The sequence below is a fragment of the Orbicella faveolata genome, unplaced genomic scaffold, assembly GCF_042242905.1.
Source record: "Orbicella faveolata isolate gen_17 unplaced genomic scaffold, um_ofav_v1 contig_34, whole genome shotgun sequence".
Taxonomy (NCBI): Eukaryota; Metazoa; Cnidaria; class Anthozoa; order Scleractinia; family Merulinidae; genus Orbicella; species Orbicella faveolata.
The window spans coordinates 15,774,630-15,795,000 of record NW_028301563.1 but is presented as its reverse complement, the minus strand read 5'-3'; the positions used below and the strand labels follow the sequence as shown (position 1 = coordinate 15,795,000).

The following is a 20,371-nucleotide window of genomic DNA, read 5'->3' as shown; positions in this document are numbered from 1 at the left end:
ATTGAGCTGAAAATCATTAGACTTGTACAAAAATAGAAAATTCATTTCCACGTCTTCGGGTATCAGATATGACTTAGGCAACAAGTTGTTTTGGTATATGTAAGTTCTTAAGACTATGGCCCATTGGACCGTACTACACCGTCCTAACATAGCTTTGCTCCTTAGATATTCCAAACAAAAACATCATATGAAGTAGTTAATTATTTTATAAAGTTCCTTGAAAAATTCCATCTAAAATGTACAGGAACATGTTCTGCACTCTGCTGCTTTGTAATCTCGTTCCAGCAACTGACTGTAACAAGTACAGGATGCATCAGATCCAGTTCACTTCTGTTTGGTAAGGGAACCTGCAAAAGACAGAAACATGTACATGTAGTGACTGCGAGTAGAACCCAAGTTGCAGCTAAACGTTTGAAAATTGCAGACCAAGGCTTTGACTGCCCATAATAATACATACATATTCGGGACTGAGGTTCTTCTAGACACGTTAGCGAATTTCTTTTCGAAAGAAAGCGGTAAAAATAAACTTTGATATAATGACGGGAGTAGAGCTGAAACACCAGGACAAAATTTATCCGGATTAAAGAACAGACTGAAATCAGAAGGTAAGACCTACGTTTTTCTTGTCACCTGCCTTCAGAGAGTTTTCAGCAGGGATCGTCTGGATTCTAAGTTTAAACCAAACTAGCAGTCTTCCGAGGTGTTCTTGACAATCATTAGGAAGTTCTTTAGTCATGCATGTATATGTTGGGGTTTTGGGTTTACTTGATAATGTTAGCCTTACAATTGATATAAAATAGTTGGTAATTTCAGTCAAATACATGAATTAAGCAAAATAGTTCTTGAAACCTTTTCCCCTCGAAAACCAATACTTCAAGACCTTCAAACTTGTCTTGAATAGAAATGAACCTAAACATAGCATAAGCTCAATGCAAATTACAGAATGGTCAAACTCTGCGAAGCAACATGTAGATAAGAGCAGTAATCATGAAGACCTATGACCTCTATAAAATTTGCTAAAGCAAAATCAAACGGCTCTATCAGTACAGAACATTAATCCCAATAACAGAGTATGATGTGCCCTTCGGAAACATGTATGAAGCAAAGAGAGGTCGGGAGAACGAAAATTAAAAGAGAACGGCAAATGCACAAATGCCACGAATCTTAGAAGTTTTGTAGACCCGTCAACCCCATTAATTTTCACACCGCAAAGCAATCGCTGGCACTCCCACGTCGTTATATTTAGGAAGTCGAATCTGGTCTTCCATAAGCAATCGTAATGGTGATATAACAATGAGAACATTGAAGCTACGAGGCTTCTCAAACAGAGAATCCGCAGCGATCCGAAGGCACTAGAAAATCAAAGATGTACGGTATAGCCTGTCGCCAAATTTACAAAGATATTTTGACCTCCAAGAAATTCGCGAAGCGTGTTTTTCTGTTCAGGTAGAAGATTATCGGTTTCAAACTGTTCTTTCACGGTTTTGAACACTTTTTGCCAACTGTTTTCTGTAACGGCAGACACCTTTACTTCCATCTCAAGGTAGTTTTGATGTGTTAACACACTACAAATGTACCTACTGCCTACTTCTGAAACCTGAACACAAATTCATTTTTGGCATTGCGCGAGTTGTGCAATCGATTTTGCAAGAATTTATCCACGCGTAGGCAACTAGCTAATCAGAAATGGATACACATATCCCTGCAAAACTGCGGGATATCGGAACAGTCTTCTAGGAACCTTTGCCCAGACGGACTATACCGATGGTTTAGACTGTCTGCGACGCAGGCTAACCATCTATTTAACAGCCATACATGATGAAACTAACCGAAAGAAATCACTCAGAACAGTATCATGAAGCCATGATTTCTCACCTTTCTTTCCTTCAGCGTCCTGGACATCCGGCAACTTGACATGAACGAATTTCAGTTTGGCGCCCCATAAGCCAATGGCGACAAGAGGCTCGCTCAAACATGCTCCCAAACAGCAGGGTTGCTCCTCAATGTCTAGTACGCTGAGTTGATCACCAGACCTAATGTTAAACAATCGAAGGAAGTTGTCCTTACTGCAGCAAACCAGAGACTCGCCATTAACAACGAACTTACAATCAACAATGTCATCTTGGTCTTTGAGTAAGGTGCGTTGTGTTTCTCCAGTTTTTGCATCAAGAATGTGCACTCCATGGCCTGAACTGAAGGAAGCCCACGTTACTACAAATTCTTCATCAGGGGAGAACATGAAATATGGCGTAAAAGAACGGGTGTCGTACCGCGCGTCTTTTCTTTTCCATACACATGAAAAGGAGTTGTTGTTCCTTAAACTAAGAGTTAACTGTTCCCCCTCAAAAAAGTCATCGTCTATTTCCTCGCAGTTGCACACTAGCAGCTGGTTCTGACTATTGCATGAAACAAATGCGTCGTCGTTGGGGCAAACCCTTGCCTTGATAGATGAAACACACTCTCCACTAGTAATATTGATGATGTCGAGAAAAAGCGCAAGGAATAAACGATGACATCTTTTAATTCCAAAATCACTGAATTCTGCAGAAGAGTCTGATGAATCGTCTGAAAATTCTTCATCTGTGAAGTTATCAAGATGTAGAGCTTCGTTTTCTTCCATTGAGTCATCTTCCGCTCGTAGTTCCAGGGAATCCTCTGTCTCTGATGGATAACCAAAATCCGATAATTCCTCAGGCGTTAATGTACGACAGTACCATTCACAGGCTATCAGTTCATCTGATAAACGAATAAGCTTTTCAGTTCCCTTTAGTTTGGGAATTTGTCGGATGCACTCGGTTAGCTCAAAATTCCAAAGCTCTGGTACTTCATGCTTCAAACATAGTACAACACCTTCCTTCACGGGGACAAGCGACAGTGATGGGCAAGTGAAAGACTTTTCCACCAAGATTTCTTGGCTTGACATTCGGAATACGGTCACTAGAACCGCACTGGCACTACCTTCATCTTTTGAGGTAATGGAATAAATGACATTTCCTTTAGAAGAAAATACAACTTTTTCGACCACTTGTCTGGTGAAAGCCCAATTTACTTCACTTGGCGAGTCAACATGAATTGCTGCGACGTACTTAAACGATGGACTACCAACCAATGCTGTTCCATTATCAAGCCATTTGTAGAATCCTGTTACTAACGATGCAAAAACACTGTGTACATTTTTCACATAGCCCGAGAGTAGACCGTCATCGAAAACATATTCACTGACATGGGTCTTTGGTTCAAGGGGCCACAAGACGAAGTTTACTTTACGTGTAGGTGGAAAGGTAGTTTTGAGTTGACGAAGAATAAAGAGCGGTTTACGGTAAGACACCCATCCATACTGTCCATATCCGATGCCGTCTTCTATCCTATAAGGGAGGTAACCACAGACAAGGGACTTGTTGTCTTGTGTGAAGTGCATCATACCACATGCCACGGCGCACTTCAACAAATGTTGTCTTTGTCCTTCAGCCACATCAAGGTAGATGGAACCAGTCACGTCAGCAAAGGCAATTTGTAAACCATCTTGGGAAATAGCAAAAGATGTAATAACGTCACTCCAAGCTATGCGCCTTAGCTCTTGGCCAGTTTCCATACTCCACAAAACAACTTCCTTTGGATCATCAACACGGTCTGTCAAAATGGTTTTTTTGTCTGTAGGAAAAGCACAATGTGAAAATTTGCAGTTACTGTCAGGATAAAGGGAATTGCAGGCTCCTTCGAGAGTATAAGAACTTCTGAGGGTACCCGGTAGAACAGACATACCACTTGGATGAAAAACCACAGAACGGTAAAATGTCAGAATTCTAGACTTTATTCCACGATACGCGCCTCCATCAGGAACTACATCAAATTTAGGATGCACATATTGAAACTCTCTGTCAAGTAACGAAGGTCGACTCCATTCCAAGTTACCAGTCGCAAGAGACCACAGGTGAATTGTTCCATCGCGGCATTCGCACACCATGTAGTCCATTTGAGGTGAAACATCAAAACACGCGACCGTGTCTGAACAGTAAAATCGGGCTTGAACGGCTCCATTTTCTTCTTGCTTGTCTAAGTATTTCATGTACGGGACAGTAGGAAACCTGTTTTCGAGGATGGTGGCGGCTTCAGATGATAGGTCAGGAGGTCCTTCATTGACCACACTTTGAAACCAATGTTGCGGATGTTCTCTTAACAGATAAGAGTGTTTTCTAAGCACTTTTAGCAAAGAGATCGAGAGAGACTGACTTCGCTCACCGAGCAAGGTTGGCTTAATGTGCTTTTGAACACTGAAAATATCTTCGGAGGAGGCAGTGCTGTTCACACAAAGTTTGGCATAAATGAGCTCCAAATCGGTTACATACGTATTAATCAGCTCTTCTATATCACAAGGTCTTGGACTTTCACCCGATTTGATCAGCTCAATCATGTGCTGGACACCATGTTGCAAGGCGTACCTTGCCGTGTCACTGAAGGGGGAATTATGTACACCCTTTTGCTTGATATTGTCAAGCTCATTCCTGCAAAGGTCAAAAAGAATCCGATGACCTTCCTTCTCGTCCACGGTGAAATCATGTCGCCCATAGCACGAGGTGTTCGTCAACCAGTCTTTGATTGATTTGTGGAAAAAGTGAAGACAGTCATCGCGAACTGGCAAAAGCGAAGAGATGGAGGCTACTGCTTTGTTTATTCTTCGTTGAGCGGACAACGACTTTCCACCAGGGCTTAATAGTCTTGAAACAAACGCTACTGGCATTGGTTCTCTTGAAGCGGTAAAGGCGCACAAAAAACTCAACACTTGGTCTTCGTCCATCTTCAGCTCTTTGCGAAGTTCATTCTCTAACCGTTTGAAATGGGAAAGGTAAACGGAAGAAATACCCAGCGGCAAGCTGCTCTCCAACAGCTCAAGGGTGAGAAGGGAAACATTCTCTTGAATGTGGTCTATCAGGAAATACGCATAAAGAAAAACACCTTCAGACTTCTCAACCAGTTTCGTGAAGAGAACATCTTTTTGCTCTTCCGCAATCTTAGGACTCAACCGCATTTCAAAGAATAGCCGAATGTCTCTCAAGTTCTCTTCCTGATTTTCATGAAGATGTATGGGTTGTAAATGCTTCAGGCTGTCTGCAATGTTAATTTCTGATCGGGTGGTAACAAAAAAACGAATCCATTGTGGAAGCCTGGGGAACTGATTTGCAATCACATCCAGCAGTTCATTGCGCCCTTGATACTCACTCTCGTCCAGTCCATCTATTACCATTAGGGTATTTCTTCCAGGGTCAGCTATGGTGCTAAGCGGTTCTTTGAAAAGTAACGAGAATAGCTCTTCCACGCCCATGCTGTTGAGTTCCATCCCCAAATTTCTTGATAGTTGTTCCGTGAGGGCATTTTTGTACTCTGGTACAGTGTAACTCAGATGACTGGCTAAGGACTGAAGCATCAGCTGAGGTTTCCTGTAACGCACATTGTTATGCTGACAAAAGTGGCTCCCTGACAGTCTACCAGCGTTCTGCATTCTTTTGCAAATGACGGCAGAGATAACAGATTTCCCCATCCCTGCATTTCCACTAATTACCATCACCCGGTTTGCGGATGTTCGGTCATCTAGCCAGTCCTCAACTCTTTTGAAGATCCATTCACGGGTTCCCTCCTGGAATCGTTGTGCATGATACTCAATGTCTCCTGTGAACTCGGACTTACTTAGGCTTCGAAGTACTTCATTTGCCCTGTCCATTTCTCTTTTTCTCTTTAAGTCTTCAACCTCTTGTTTGACTTCTTGAAGACCAGCTCGAAGAACGTCATGCACTTCTTCGACAGCTTGACGAGTTTTGATTTGAGTCTGGGATACTCCTTCTAGTTTTGAGATGGTATCGTGATGTGTTTCTTTGATTACTTCATGTGTTTCGTTTTCGATCTTTTGAATTTCATTCAGTCTCGACATAGTGTTATGAAATGTTTTGCGGTCTTCTAACTGGGTCTGACATGCATCTTTGACAGCTTGATGTGTTTTGATTTCGATCTGCCTAATCTCTTCCAGTTTGGAAATGCTTTCTTCAAGGATTTTGCAATCTTCTGCTTTGTTCTGAAGTACTTTCTTGACATCTTGTTGCGTTTCAGTCAGACTCAGACGAACTTCTTTTAGCTGGGAGTTGACATCTAGTTCACTATCAGTCCACTGAGACAGCACGTCAAGATAGTCGTCCTCTCCGCAGCGTTCTGCCTGTAATCGATCTATTTCTGCCTGATCCAGCCCAAGAGCAACAAGAACTGCGCTAATTTCGTGCCAGAGGGCCTTGAACCTTGGTGTATCAACACCAGTAGAAGACACATGACCATACAATTCATTGCGGAAAAACTTAATGCGAGCAAGGTTTGCCTCAAAGGAGGTGTCACTTGGGGGTGGCTTGGTGTGCCAACCTGACAGAGGAGGGGATAATCTACAAATGTTAGTCAAAAGCAAGAATAGAAGAGTGATGTCGAAAGAGTTGGAGTCTGGCTTGGCTCCACTAGAAGGGAAGAGTTTTTCCCATTGGCATTTATTGAGGATTCGTCGACGCAGGAGACTTCGCAGGGTTTTAAATTGCACGTTAAGATCAGCAGCCAGATTTGCAGGAGGATGGTAGTTATCAAAAGCGTTCCTCAGAACCGTTGTTCCGCCATCTATCAGAAGTCTGCTCAGCTTGGCTCCATTTGTCTTCTCTGCGCTGCTGACTAGGGGCGACGGTACAGCAGCTGCCATTTAAGGTGACTGGATGAAGTTTATGCAGCCTCTTTAATGATACAGAACCTAAATTAGTAGGCAACAAATTGTTAGTGATTAATCTCGCCATTTTCAGAATTTTCAAATAGAATACAAGTATCACTGCAATGGAGGTTGTCAGACTCAGAAGAAAGATAATAGAGACATACGATTGAAATCAAGTGCCGGGCGCCAACCCTCGACGGCTCCGATTCCCAAGCTCCTAGTATTTTATAATTTGATTCTCTCCTGGTTAGCCAACCTTATTTTAATATGAATTCAAAAGAATGGAGAGGTAAGGTTTTCGCTCGTTTGTCAACATCATGTTTGTTACATTAATATTGATATTGACTATACCCTGCAACACAGTCCCTACGTGGCGTGTAGTTTCTAAATTCACTGGTATAGGTTTTCTAAATCATGATGTAAAAGTTAAATAAATGGGCTTTGTCCACTTTGAAGTACACCCTTTCTTTTAATAAGACTATGATTTATAAGAATATCGAGGCTGAAATTGCCGAATTTTAAGAATATTTTTAGAATAATCCCGAACTTTAGATTGTGAAAAGAATACAATTTTGTATTTGAAATTTTGTAAACACAAAACAATTAAACTTTTTTAACTAAACCGTATGAAATTCTTTCTTTCTCTAAATGGCAAAACTTTCCAAAACGCAACAAAAGCAGCACTAGTCGTATGCTCGATGCTAATAACATTTCTGCAAGAAGTTATGCGCGTGATATCAGGTTTTAATGCCTGCAGGCCGGCTCCAAAATCACTTTAACACCATCCAGACACCAAATACATTCGAAAACAGAAATGTCATACACTATTTAAGCAATAGACCACAAGTTTTTATGGTTTATGGGCTCATAGCCCACGCGGAATGTTGGAAGAACACGAGAAGAATTCGTAAATCACGAGCCGCACGCGAGTGATTTACGAATTCTTCGTGTGTTCTTCCAACATCCCAAGTGGTTTATCAGCCTATAAACCATAAAAACTTGTGGTCTATTACTTTTATACAATAATTCAGAAGACACGCGAAATTTCCATGAGTTTACTGACGCAATAAACCATATCTGATTGACCAATCAGAGCGCGCGCATTCATTTAATTATAAATCTAATAATATTCACAATAATATTTCAGCCTAAAATGGGCGGAAAAACAAGAAATTCAGCCCCGACTGGAAAAACAATATTCTTATAAAAAAAGAGTGTACGGAACAAACTCAGGAGTACGTAATTACATTTGTTCAATGCAACTGAGCCATGAACATACACTGTAATATACATGAATGTATGAATGAAATTCTATTGAAAAAAGTCAGACTCCTTGGATGTGCCGGAGTCTTTACATGCAATCGAAATCATGAAGTAAAGATGGGCTTTGTCGACTTTGAGGTACCAAACAAACTCAAGAGTACGTAATTAAATCTGTTTCATGCAACTGAGCCATCAACATGCACTGTTGGTCATCCTAGCTCATTTGTCCATAAATTAAATATTACAATTATGTTCACAAACTGGTAATTTAATTCGACAACTCTTTGTGTCCTACAGGATAGCTTGTTCGACTCCTTCCAACTATTCACACATCTCCAGAGATCTTAGCTCATTAGGGTGTAATGAAGGTGAATTAAAAGTCTCATCTGCTTAAATCATGCTGAGATGCATAGTTTGCATTCTGAAAAACGCCTTGACATGATATAGCTTTATGGTTTAAACACTGGTTTTCGCTGTTTTACTGAGGTAGATAAATTCCCTCTGTATAATTTTACAGTCTCTTGATCAGCTCTTACTGCGTTTCATGCATTTCTTACTATCTATCTAATGCGGTAACGTCAAAGACGCGGACATTTACAAGTATTTTGCTCATGTATGAGATAATGTCTGTGTCGTGGACATGCCAACGAAACATATTCAATTCCTTGAGATCATCCTTTCTCAGTGATCGTTATCAACTTTATCCACTTTTCAAATGAAATCGTCCAACTTGAGGCCAGGCAAAATGGAAAAGAAAATGTTTCGAAGATGCGTTTCGATTTAAGTCTAAACCAAGCTTTAAGAGGAAATATGCACGATAATCACAAAGGTATTGACCGACAAAATAAAACATTCAACCAAGTTACCGAGAGCAACGCCAATGTTACCTTAAGAATCCTATGTGGTCTCCTCAAGGGTGCAATCATCCTTTCTAGGTATCTGTGTTTGTCCCATGGCCTGTGGATGTCTCCAAGCTATTCTGTGCTTGTTGTATCTTCCGCTGTCGGTTAGAACGATCTAGATTACGCCGTATGGCAAGCCCTGCGGGATGGAACGTACAGTTAAGATCCTGACTGACCACATTTGCATTTTTGATGTCTCGCTGCGCTAAAGGTAAATTAAAGACGTGATTGATGGTTGGATTCGCGCGATTACGCTTGACTACGAAATAACAAAGTAGTTTTTGTATGTATGTATGTATGTATGTAGTTTCTAAGAAAAGAAACCATTGCGCTACGTCAGTGAGAAAATGAAACACTGATGTCAGTATTCATTGAAGTTGATAAAGGTAAATTGACCACCGTAGAGAGAATGTTACGCTGACGTTTCGAGCGTAACTCCTTGGTCAGAGCAAAATGGGCTTTTGGCTTTTGTTGGTGGCCTGAACGCACAAGTTTTCTGACCATTTATTCGTCTTTAAAAATAGTGTCGAATGGTACGTTAGGCAGATAAGTCATCTTGTGTTAGTCGACATAAATCCATATCAAGTAGGACGAAGAGTACCAAACAGACGGTTTTGAAATCAAGGAGACTGGTACATAAAAACAAAATGGCTGCCGTAGATCAACATATATCGAGTACCATTTTATAAACGAAGCAAAACACTCAGCTCGCAAAGATCTTCTTTCGTTCAGGAGACCTGTGATGCCAAATTACCAAAGCTGCACAGTAAAAAGCCTCTTTTTCAGTCTTGTTGAGAACTAGTTTTCCAAACCAAGGGTCCATGGTTGATCTCTCTTGGCATTCGATGACAGGCAATTACAAATGAAAAATTTGCAGGAATAGGCCTATACAGTAATGTAAAATGATAACAGTTGTATGGGAGTTTAAACCGGATTTGTTTTGGTGCGGTGGTAACAAGATGAACCATTCTGAGCCCAGTTCTGTCAAGAGGGCTTTGACTGTATAGCACTTTTAGGTTTGAAGACGGAATATCGACACTACACCTTATTTGTTACAAATAACTAATACAAGGTTATTTATTTTTCTGACCTACATGATCGCCTAGAACTGATTACTCAGTGAAGATACGGAGAACCTAAAAAAGCGAGCCGTTAACGCCACGTTAAGTCAAATATTTTTTTTCTCCATGTAAAAATTACAAATTCTTATTGGAAGTTAGTTGGCTTAGAAAACTTGTGTTGATGGGATGCATTTGATAAATGTTCTGTTTGGCCATTGCTATGGCGAAGTCTTGCAGACAAATTGGAATTGTTACGTTTAGCCATTGTTCAATACGCAATACATATCCAAGAAACTAAGTCCTCATTCAATCATGACCCTTAATTGCTGAATTGTCACATACTTGACAACTCGTTAAAATTACAAATATATAAGATAAAACCTAAAAATATAATCTTTCTTTCTCTAAATGGCAAAACTTTCCAAAACGCAACAAAAACAGCACTAGTCGTATGCTCCATGCTAATAACATTTCTGCAGGAGGTACTGAATACGCCTGATATCAGGTTTTAATGACTGCAGGCTGGCTCCAAAATCACTTTAACACCATCCAGACACCAAATACATTCCAAAACATAAATGTCATACACTATAATCTGATAATCTTCACAAGAATATTTCAGCCGAAAATGGGCAGAAAAACAAGAATATTCACCCTCGACTGGAAAAACAATATTCTTATAAAAAAAAGAGCGTACGGAACAAACTCAGGAGTACGTAATTAAATTTGTTCAATGCAACTGAGCCATGAACATACACTGCGGGCAATACTGCATGAATGTATGACTGAAACTCTGTTAAAAAAAAGTCAGACTCCTTAGATGTGAGTCTTTACATGCAATCGAAATCATAAAGTAAAGATGGGCTTTGTCGACTTTGAGGTACCAAACAAACTCAAGAGTACGTAATTAAATCTGTTTCATGCAACTGAGCCATCAACATGCACTGTTGATCATCCTAGCTCATTTGTGCATAAATAAAATATTACAATTATGTTTACAAACTGGTAATTTAATTCGACAACTCTTTGTGTCCTACAGGATAGCTTGTTCGACTCCTTCCAACTATTCACACATCTCCAGAGAAGCATCTTAGCTCATTGGGATGTAATAAAGGTGAATTAATAGTCTCATCTGCTCAAATCATGCAGAAATGCGTAGTTTGCATTCTGAGAAACGCCTTGACATGATATAGCTTTATGGTTTAAACACTGGTTTTCGCTGTTTTACTGAGGTAGATAAATTCTCTCACTTGATAAATTCACAGTCACTTGATGAGCTCTTACTATGTTTCATGCACCTCTTACTATCTATGTAACGCGATAACATCAAAGACGTGGACATTTACATGTATTTTGCTCATGCATGAGGTATCTCTCTTCAGTGACTGTTTGTGTCGTGGACATGACGAGTTATAGTCGATTCGTTTAGATCATCGTTTCTCAGTGATTAGTATCATCCCCTTTATACACTTCTTAAAATCAAACTGCCATAAATAGACGCGAAATAAATCGACTTCATTAATTGTTCCGAAAATGTTTTTAAAAGTTTTTACTTAAGTCTAAACAAGCTTTAAGAGGAAATATGCATAATAATCACAAAGGTATTGACCGACAAAATAGAACGTTCAACCAAATTAACGAGCAACGCCAATTTTACCTTAAAAATCCTTTTCAGTCTCCTCCAATATGCAATGTTCTTTACTAGGTATCTGTGTTTGTCGCCTGTCCTGTGGATGTCTCTAAGCAATTGCCGCGTGCTTGTTGTATCTTCCGCTTTCGTTAGAACGATCTAGAATAGGTATGGCAAGCCCTGCGGGATGGCAAGTACAGTTAATATCCTGTCTGACCACATTTGCACTTTTGAAGTCTCACTGCGCTTAAGGTAAATTAAAGAAGTGATTGATGATTGAATTCGGACGATTGCGCTTGATTAAGAAATATCAAAGTAGTTCCCAATAAAAGAAACTGTTGGGCTGCGTCATTGAGAAAATGAAACACTGACATATTCATTGAAGTTTATAAAGGGAAATAGATCGCCGCAGTGAGAATGGCAAGTTGACATTTCGAGCGTTAGTCCTGGGTCAGAGCAAAATGGTTTTTTGTTGATTGTCTGAACGCGCAAGTTGTATCGCGATGTATTCGTCTTTAAAAGTGTGAAAACGTTAGGTGGATACCGCATGTTGTGTTAGTCGCCAAAAATTCATGTACTAGCATTAACTTTTTTTGAAAAAAAAAATGCCTCCCGAGTAGCATTTTATATTTTAAACAAATTCAGTTCGCAAAGATATACTTTTGTTCAGAAGACCCGTGACGTCAAATTACCAAAGTTACGCAGAAACATAGCGGCTAAAACGAGCCTCTTTTTCCGTCTTGTTGAAAACCAATTTTCTAAAGCAAGGACCCATAGTCAATCTCTCCTAATTGGCATTCAATGACAGGCAGTTACAAATGACGAATTTGCAGACACTTATGGGAATAGCTGCATTCAGGAATGTAACACAAAAAGGTTTGTGTGGGAGTTTAAACGGGGTTTTGTCGAGGCGATCGTAAGTAGAGCTGTCCGCTTTACAGCCCAGTCTCCCCTCAGAGAACTTTGATTATATAACACTTTAGGTCTGGAAACTGAATAACAGAACTAAATTCTATTTATTATAACCACATTATCCATAAATAGCCAATACAAACCAATGTTTTTTTCTAACCTGCATTGCTAGAAGTGATAACTTAGTTAAGATATAGAGAACCTGAAAAGAACAGCATTTACTTCCACGGTAAGTCAAGGTTTTTTTCGAATACACTCTTATTGGAAGTGGACTTAGAAAACTACTGTGGATGGAATTGATGTGACAAATATCCTATATAGTTACCGTTGCTATTGCAATAATAAATACCGCGATACTGTACCTATAGACTGCGAGCAGTCTCTCTTTTGCTCAAGAATCCGTGAGGAAGAACGCAACATTAACCAGCGGTTGTGAGCGTGCGAGCGTGACATGCAAAGCCGCGAGCCTCAAGTCCAACGCCCGCGCTAGTGGCAGCTTCGCCGTTAGCCGCTCGCATGTCACGCTAGAAGTCACGCTCGCACGCTCTTTTGTTTTGCGTTCTTCCCCACGGATGCCCGAGCAAAAGACTGAAAAGAGAGACTGCTCGCAGTTTACTGTAATTGGAGTGGATTACAAAAGGTAAACAAACGTCCTAAAATGCTTTACAGTGAAAATGACTTCAGTGTTCAGAGTAAAAGTTGCTCACATTACTCCAGAGAGGTTTACATTCTCGGTTTCAGCTGCAATACACAATCACCTAGTCGTGGTGTCCATCCTGATATTGATGCGTACTATGCCTAGGTAGTGTCAATAAAAAGAAGAAGTTCTCGGTATCCAACGCACAAACTGTATCGCTGCTTAGTCTAATGAGAATCCTTCCTGGATTGATTCAGTTCAAGTCAATAATATGTTAGTTCTCACGATCCCAATGCATATCAAACCAGTAAAGATACTCTGTCACTACCAAATGCGTTCGTTGTAATTGGACTGAGAACCATTAATATAAATACAACAACACTAAATCAAGTCCATGTCTTCAGAAATCAGACATGACTGAGAAAACAAGGTTGTTCGTTATATTCGGGTGCTCATTATATAGCGAAGTCGTGTTTCTAGGGCTGAATACACCTACTAGACTATATCCTAACATAGCTTACCTCCTAGATATGGACATAAACAGTGTTTAATGTTAAATTATTTCCCTTATAAAGTTCCTTTAAATATGCCCATCTGAATTGTACAACAGCATGTCCTGTATGTTCAGAGTTGCTAGTACTCAACTTGAATCAAAACTGATCATCTGTGGTAGACTCCGTGGCTATGCTGCCCTGAAATCTGTTTTCAAACCTTCCAGTAACTGACTGTATCGAGAATAGCAGCGAGGTGTACTTCACTTCTGTTTGCGACGGGAGCCTGCAAATGATAGATGCATGTAGTGACTGCGAGTAGTACCCAAGCTGCTAAACTCTTGAAAATTGCTGCCGAATACTTCGATTGCCCGCGTTCAAAAATATTTTTTTGGGCCCGGTTACGCTGTCTAATTTCTGTTCCAAGGAGTGCTGTAACAAAACTTACATGTATATTGACGGAAGCACAGCTGAAAAGCGAGGACAAAATTAAACAGGATTAAATGACAGACTGAAGTGGGAGGGTAAGACCTACACCTTTCTCGCAAGCTGCCTGGGATTCTAAGTTTAAACCAAATTAGCAGTCTTCCGAGGTACTTCTTTGCGATCTCTAAGAAGTGCTTTAGTTGTATTCACATGTTGGATATTTGGGTTTACTTCATAATGGTAAAAAGCAAAATTTCAATCAAATTCATGAAGAGAAAAATTTTATTTCCAATCCTCTTATGAAGCAAAATAGGCCGTAAATTGTACCTGCCTGGGATACTTACGTGAAGGAAAGGAAACAGTTACAACTAGCGCAAGTCACATATAGATAAGACGGGACACAAGATGAACATTAAATAGTAGACAAAGCAGGAAAAACAAAATCTCACGGACGGAGGTGATGACTTCAATTCAAAATTAACACGTTTTTTCGGTGTCTATGTAGATGCTGCACAAGGATGGCGTCAAAGGTTCCTTTTTTTACTGGACTTCCGTGTACTATTGCTATTAATGACAGCACACTAGCTATTGAACAGCCATGCATGATGCAGCTAGCTGAAGGAAATCACTTAGAACAATGGAATTAAACCATTAATTCTCACCTTTCTTCCCTTCCTGGACACCTGACAACTTGACCTGTACGAATTTCAATCTGGCGCCCCATAAGCCAATGGCGACAAGAGGCTTGTCCAAACAGGCTCCTAAACAGTGGGGTCGCTCTTCAATGTCTAGCACACTGAGTAGATCACCAGATCTGATGTTGAACCACCGAAGGAAGTTGTCTTCACTGCAGCAGACCAGAGACTCACCGCTAACAACAAACTTACAGTCAACGAGGTTACCTTGGCCTCTGAGCAGGGTGTGGAGTGTTTCTCCGGTTTTTGCATCAAGAATAAGTACTCCATAGCCTGAATTGAGGGAATTCCACGTCACCACAAACTCTTCTTCAGGGGAGAACAGAAAAAATGGCGTGAAAGAAAACGAGCCGAACCGCCTCGTGCTTCTTTTCCATACAGGCTTGAGTGAGTTGTTGTTTCTTAAACTAACTGTTAATTGTTCGGTCTCAATTCCAAAAAAATCATCGTCTATTTCCTCACTGGTACAGACTAGCAGCTGGTCCTGTCTATTACATGAAATAGACAGTACACGGTCGTAACGGGAAACCCTTGCCTTGATAGACGTAACACGCTCTCCACTGGCAACATTGACGATGTCCACAACAAGCATTTCAAAAAGTTCATGCGTCATCAGATGGATAACAGGAGGTAAAAACGAAATATCTCTCAAGTCTACAGAAAAGTTAGGCACTGATGGATAGTCTAACAATGAAGGATCTTCTTCATCTGCGGACTTTTCAAAATTTAGAGCCTCATCCTGCTCCACGGGTTCATCTTCTTCATGTAGCTCCATGAAATTCTCTGCCTTTGACAAAAAACCAAAATCCGATAATTCTTCTTCCGTTAATGTACGACACTGCCATTCGCAGGCTATCAGCTCATCTGATAAACGAACAGGCTTTCCAGTGCCCGTTAGTCTGGGAATTGGTCGGATACATTCGGTCAGCTCAAAATTCCACAGCTCTGGTACTCGATATTTCAAACATAGTAGAACACCATCCTTCATGGGAACAAGAGACAGCGATGGGCAGGTGAAAACGTTTTTCAACACGGTTTCTTGGCTTGACATTCGAAATACGGTCACTACTAACGCACTGGAACTTCCTTCCTCTTTATTTAAACTAATGGAATAAATGGTATCTCCTTCAGATGAAAATACAACTTCTTCGACCACTTGTCTGGTGGAAGCAGAATTCACTTCATTGAGCGAGTCAACATCAACTGAGGCGACGTAATCAAAAGATGGGCCACCGACTAATTCTGTTTCGTTAGAAAGCTGCTCGTAGAATCCAGTGTTTAAGGATGGAAAAACACTGCGGACATTGTTTACCCAGTCCGCGAGAAAACCCTCTTCGAAAAAGTCGTTTCTCACCAGTGTCCTTGATTCAATGGGCCACAAGACGAAGTCCATTCCGCCTGTTTGGAGTAATTGTGGACGGCTAGAAACGATAAAAAGTGGTTTACCGTTAGGCACCCAAGCATAATTAAGATGTCCGAGGTCTTCTGTTCCATAACGCAGGTAGCCACAAACAAGGTCCTGATTGTCTGGGGTGAAGTGCATCAAGCCACAAACCGCATTTTTGCACCTGAACATACACTCCCCAAGCCACTTGTTCACATCAACACGGTAGATAGAGCCAGTCACGTCCGCAAAAGCGATTTGTGACCCATCTTGGGAAATCGCAAAAGAGGAAATAACATCATTCCAAGGTATGATCCTTAACTCTTGACCATTTTCCATACTCCACAAAACTACTTTCCTGGGATCATCAAAACAGTCTGTTAAAATGATTCTTTTGTCGCTAGCAAAAGCACAATGCGAAAATGTGCAGTTACTGTTAGGAAATAAGTCATTACACTCTCCTTTCAGAGTGTAGACACTTCTAAGGGTACCCGGTAGGACAGATTTTCCACTAGGATGAAAAACGACAGAACTGTAAAAAGTCAAACAATCAAAGTTAATCTTGCGATACGCACCTCCATCACCAAATATATAATCTGGATAAACAAATTCATAAGTTCTCTCTATCAACGAGGGTCGAACCCATTCTTTGTTGCCAGTCTCAAGAGACCACATATGGATCGTTCTATCACGACATTCGCACACCATGTAATCCATTTCAGGTGAAACATCAAAACATGCCACCGTATCTGAACAGTAAAATCGGGCTTGAACTGCTCCATTCTGTTCTTCTTTGTTTAAGTACTTGATATACGGCACATTAGACTTTTCAACCAGTTTTCTCAAGAGAACATCTTTGTGTCCTTCTTCAATTTTACGGCTTAGTTGCATTTCAAAGAATAGCCTTATGTCTCTCAAGTTCACTTCCTGATTTTCATCAAGATGTATGGGTTGCAAATGTTTAAGGTTATCTGCGATGTTAATTTCTGATCGGGTTGTCACAAAAAATCGAATCCATTGAGGAAGCTTGGAGAACTGATTTGCAATCACATCGAGAAGCTCATTACGTCCTTGATACTCACTCTCGTCCAGTCCATCTATCGCCATTAGGATATTTCTTCCCGGGTCTTTTACAGCGTTAAGTGGTTCTTTGAAAAGTAACGCGAATAGCTCTTCCACGCCCATGTAGTTGAGTTCTACCGGCCCCAGATTTCTTGATAGCTGTTCCACAAGAGATTTCTTATACTCTGGTAGAGTGAGACTGAGATGACAGGCCAAGGACTGAAGCATTAGCTGAGGTTTCCTGTAACGCACATTGTTATGCTGACAAAAGTGGCTTCCTGCAAGTGTATCGGCCTCTTGCATTCGTTTGCATGTGACCGCAGAGATAATTTTCCCATCCCTGCACTTCCACTTATTACCATCACCCGGTTTGGGGAAAATCGGTCATCTAGCCAGTCGTCAGTTCTTTTGAAGATCCATTCACGGGTTCCTTCCTGGAATCTCTTTGCATGGTATTCAATGTCTCCTTTGAACTCGGACTTAGCGAGGTTTCGTAGCAATTCATCTGCTCCGTCCATTGTACGCTTCTTTTTCAAGTTCTCTACCTCCTGTTTTACTTCTCGGAGACCTGCTTCTAGAGTTTCGTGTACTTCTTCTACAGCTCGCTGCGTTTTGGTTTGGGTCTGTGATATTCCCTCTAATTTGGAAACGCCATCCTGAAGTGTTTTGTGGCCTTCTAGTTGGGTCTGACGTACTTCTTTGGTAGTGTCATGGGTTTCGTTTTCGATCTCATGGATTTTATCCAGTTTTGAGAGATTATCATGAAGTGAATTGGGTCTGACGGGCTTCATTTATGGCTTGATGGGTCTTGTTCACAATCTCATGCACTTGCTCCAACCTGGAATTACTTTCGTGTTGAGTTTTGCGATCTTCCAGCTGCGTTTGAAGTATTTTCTTAACATCTCGTTTCATCTCTTTCAGCTCTGACTTTATTTCTTGTTCACTATCAGCCCAGTCAGTTAGCGCGTCAAGGTAATCGTCCTCTCCAAAGCGCTCGGCCTGTAATCTATCAATTTCTGCCTGATCCAGCCCAAGAGTAACAAGAACAGCACTAATTTCCTGCCACAAAGCATTGAAAGTTGGTGTATCAACCCCAGTGGAAGACACATGACCATACAATTCATTGCGGAAAAACTTAATGCGTGCAAGGTTTGCCTCAAGGGAGGTGTCACTTGGAGATGGCTTAGTGTGCCAACCTGATAGGGGAGGGGATAGTCCACAAATATTGGTCAGAAGCAGGAATAGAGGTGTGATGTCAAAAGAAGCGGAGTTTGGCTTAGCTCCACCAGGAGGGAACAATTTGGCCCACTGAAGTTTATTGAGGATTCGTCGACGAAAGAGACGGAGTAGAGTTTTATATTGCACGTTGAGATCAGCATCCAGGTTTGCGGGAGGATGATAACTATCAAAAACGTTCTTCAGGACTGTTGTCCCGCCATCAATGAGACGTCTGCTAAGCTTGGCTCCATTTGTCTTGTCTGCACTGCTGGCCAAAGGTGAAGGTACAGCAGCTGCCATTTCAGATGTTTTGACCCGATGGTTACGACAGTGGTTTACCCTTGCTGAATCTAAATAATTAAGCAACAAGAATCCTGTAAAAATCTTAAAAGATAATAAAATTATGACCAGAGTTTAAACCGCAGTCAATCATCAATGCGCCGATTACAATCCTAGTTATACTCATCAATAATTAGAACCTTGAATAACAATCGATTATATACCTTTCTTGGTTTTGTTAGAATGGTAACCATACCTTAGAAGGATTGTCATTTAAAGGGCCAGACTCGACCTTGAGGAGGGGAGAAGGGGAGGAATGCCCAGACCTATGTTGTAAGATAATGCAACGTAACAAAGTTTTGTACATTTCTGTAGGAATTATCTTAATGCACGTTAGGATACAAACATTTTGCTGACATCATTTAACGATCCATGGCAATGACAAGGCGATGAGGGGCTGCCCCTCTTTATCTGGAGTTTGGGTTGAGATTACAGATTTAATCATATTTCATTAAGTTTCTTAAAGCATCCATACAGTCTTGGCAACCTATATATTTCTAATGTGTGGTTAAAGAAAATAATTAGTCTGATCCACAAACAACACTATCCTACCCCACCCACATTTTGTTTTTGTGGAAAGGCCAAAACCGGCCCTACAAAAGGAAAAAAGCCACCAAACACCAACACGAAATAATGGAACAATTGCTGCAAATAAAGAACACGGTAGGTGTTTTTGAAAGTTTCCTGCCAAACGTATTGAATTACTAGCAACACTAATGAAACACAATTGAGGCTGGACAGGTGGCTGTTGATTTTCAGCTTGGAGGACGCGTACTAGTACTCCTAGCGGACGTTTTGGCAACAAATATTGAATGTACTGCTAACCCTGTCCTAAACAGACGTCCTAACCAGACAGCCTAACCAAAACCTTTTCAGAGCATGGATACAACATTGTTTACCAGGAAGTGCATAAATTGCTTGAGAAAGGTGTTATCACCTAGGTTGCACCCATGCCTGGGCACATTTTGTTTTGTATGTTTCTCTATCCGCAGAAGGATGGGTGTCATCGACGTACACTTAATCTTAAAAGGTTCAATTAATGAGTCAGTCAGCCACCATCAGTTCAAAATGGACTCACCATACACCGTAACTAAACTCATGAACAAAAATTGTTTCATGGCCTCTATTGACATGGAGGACGCCTATTACTCCACCCCGATTAGCTCTTTAGATCGAAAGTGTTTACGTTTTATCTCGGAAGGAAATTTATATGAATTTACTTGCTTTCCCAAGGGGTTGTCATGTGCTCCTAGGTTCGTTACTAAGCTTCCGAGAGGTCCACTTTCATACCCACACAGGTCCTTACTATTCTGGGCTTTGTAATAACTCGGTAAAAATGAGAGTGTAACTCACCAGGGAGAAGGCTACTAGCTTACAAAGGGCTTCTACCATGTTGCTAACAAGTTCATCTCCACCCATTAGGGTAGTAGCAAGCCTCATCGAAAATAACGTTTCCAGTTTCCCTAAGGCCATGCATCTACCCTTTTACTACCGGCACACTTTTATTGATTAGTGCATTACAAACTGCCCCAAAATATTATTTCTACATCGCAATCTCAGTTACGTGTAACTGCCATAACGTTTATTTTTACATATATATTTTTCGATTGACTGGAAGAGAAAG

General features: G+C 40.8%; 1 protein-coding gene and 1 pseudogene across 2 annotated transcripts in view; both read right to left on the bottom strand.

The window, feature by feature from the left end:
- LOC110043817 (uncharacterized) overlaps positions 1–11,767 on the bottom strand; it is an 11,993-nt gene extending 226 nt beyond the window's left edge. The window contains exons 1-4 of one of the 2 annotated variants that reach the window (XM_089271851.1): positions 11,611–11,766; positions 8,878–9,031; positions 1,876–6,769; positions 1–347 (exon numbers count right to left, since the gene is read on the bottom strand). The exon at positions 1–347 is cut by the window's left edge and continues 226 nt beyond it. In XM_089271851.1, the coding sequence (XP_089127977.1) occupies positions 325–347; positions 1,876–6,721 (4,869 nt within the window). In that variant the 5' untranslated portion in view covers positions 6,722–6,769; positions 8,878–9,031; positions 11,611–11,766 and the 3' untranslated portion in view covers positions 1–324. The other variant, XM_089271850.1, reaches the window with a different exon arrangement.
- A 2,867-nt stretch (positions 11,768–14,634) lies between these two features.
- LOC110043816 (uncharacterized) lies at positions 14,635–18,708 on the bottom strand (annotated as a pseudogene).
- Positions 18,709–20,371: the final 1,663 nt, after the last annotated feature.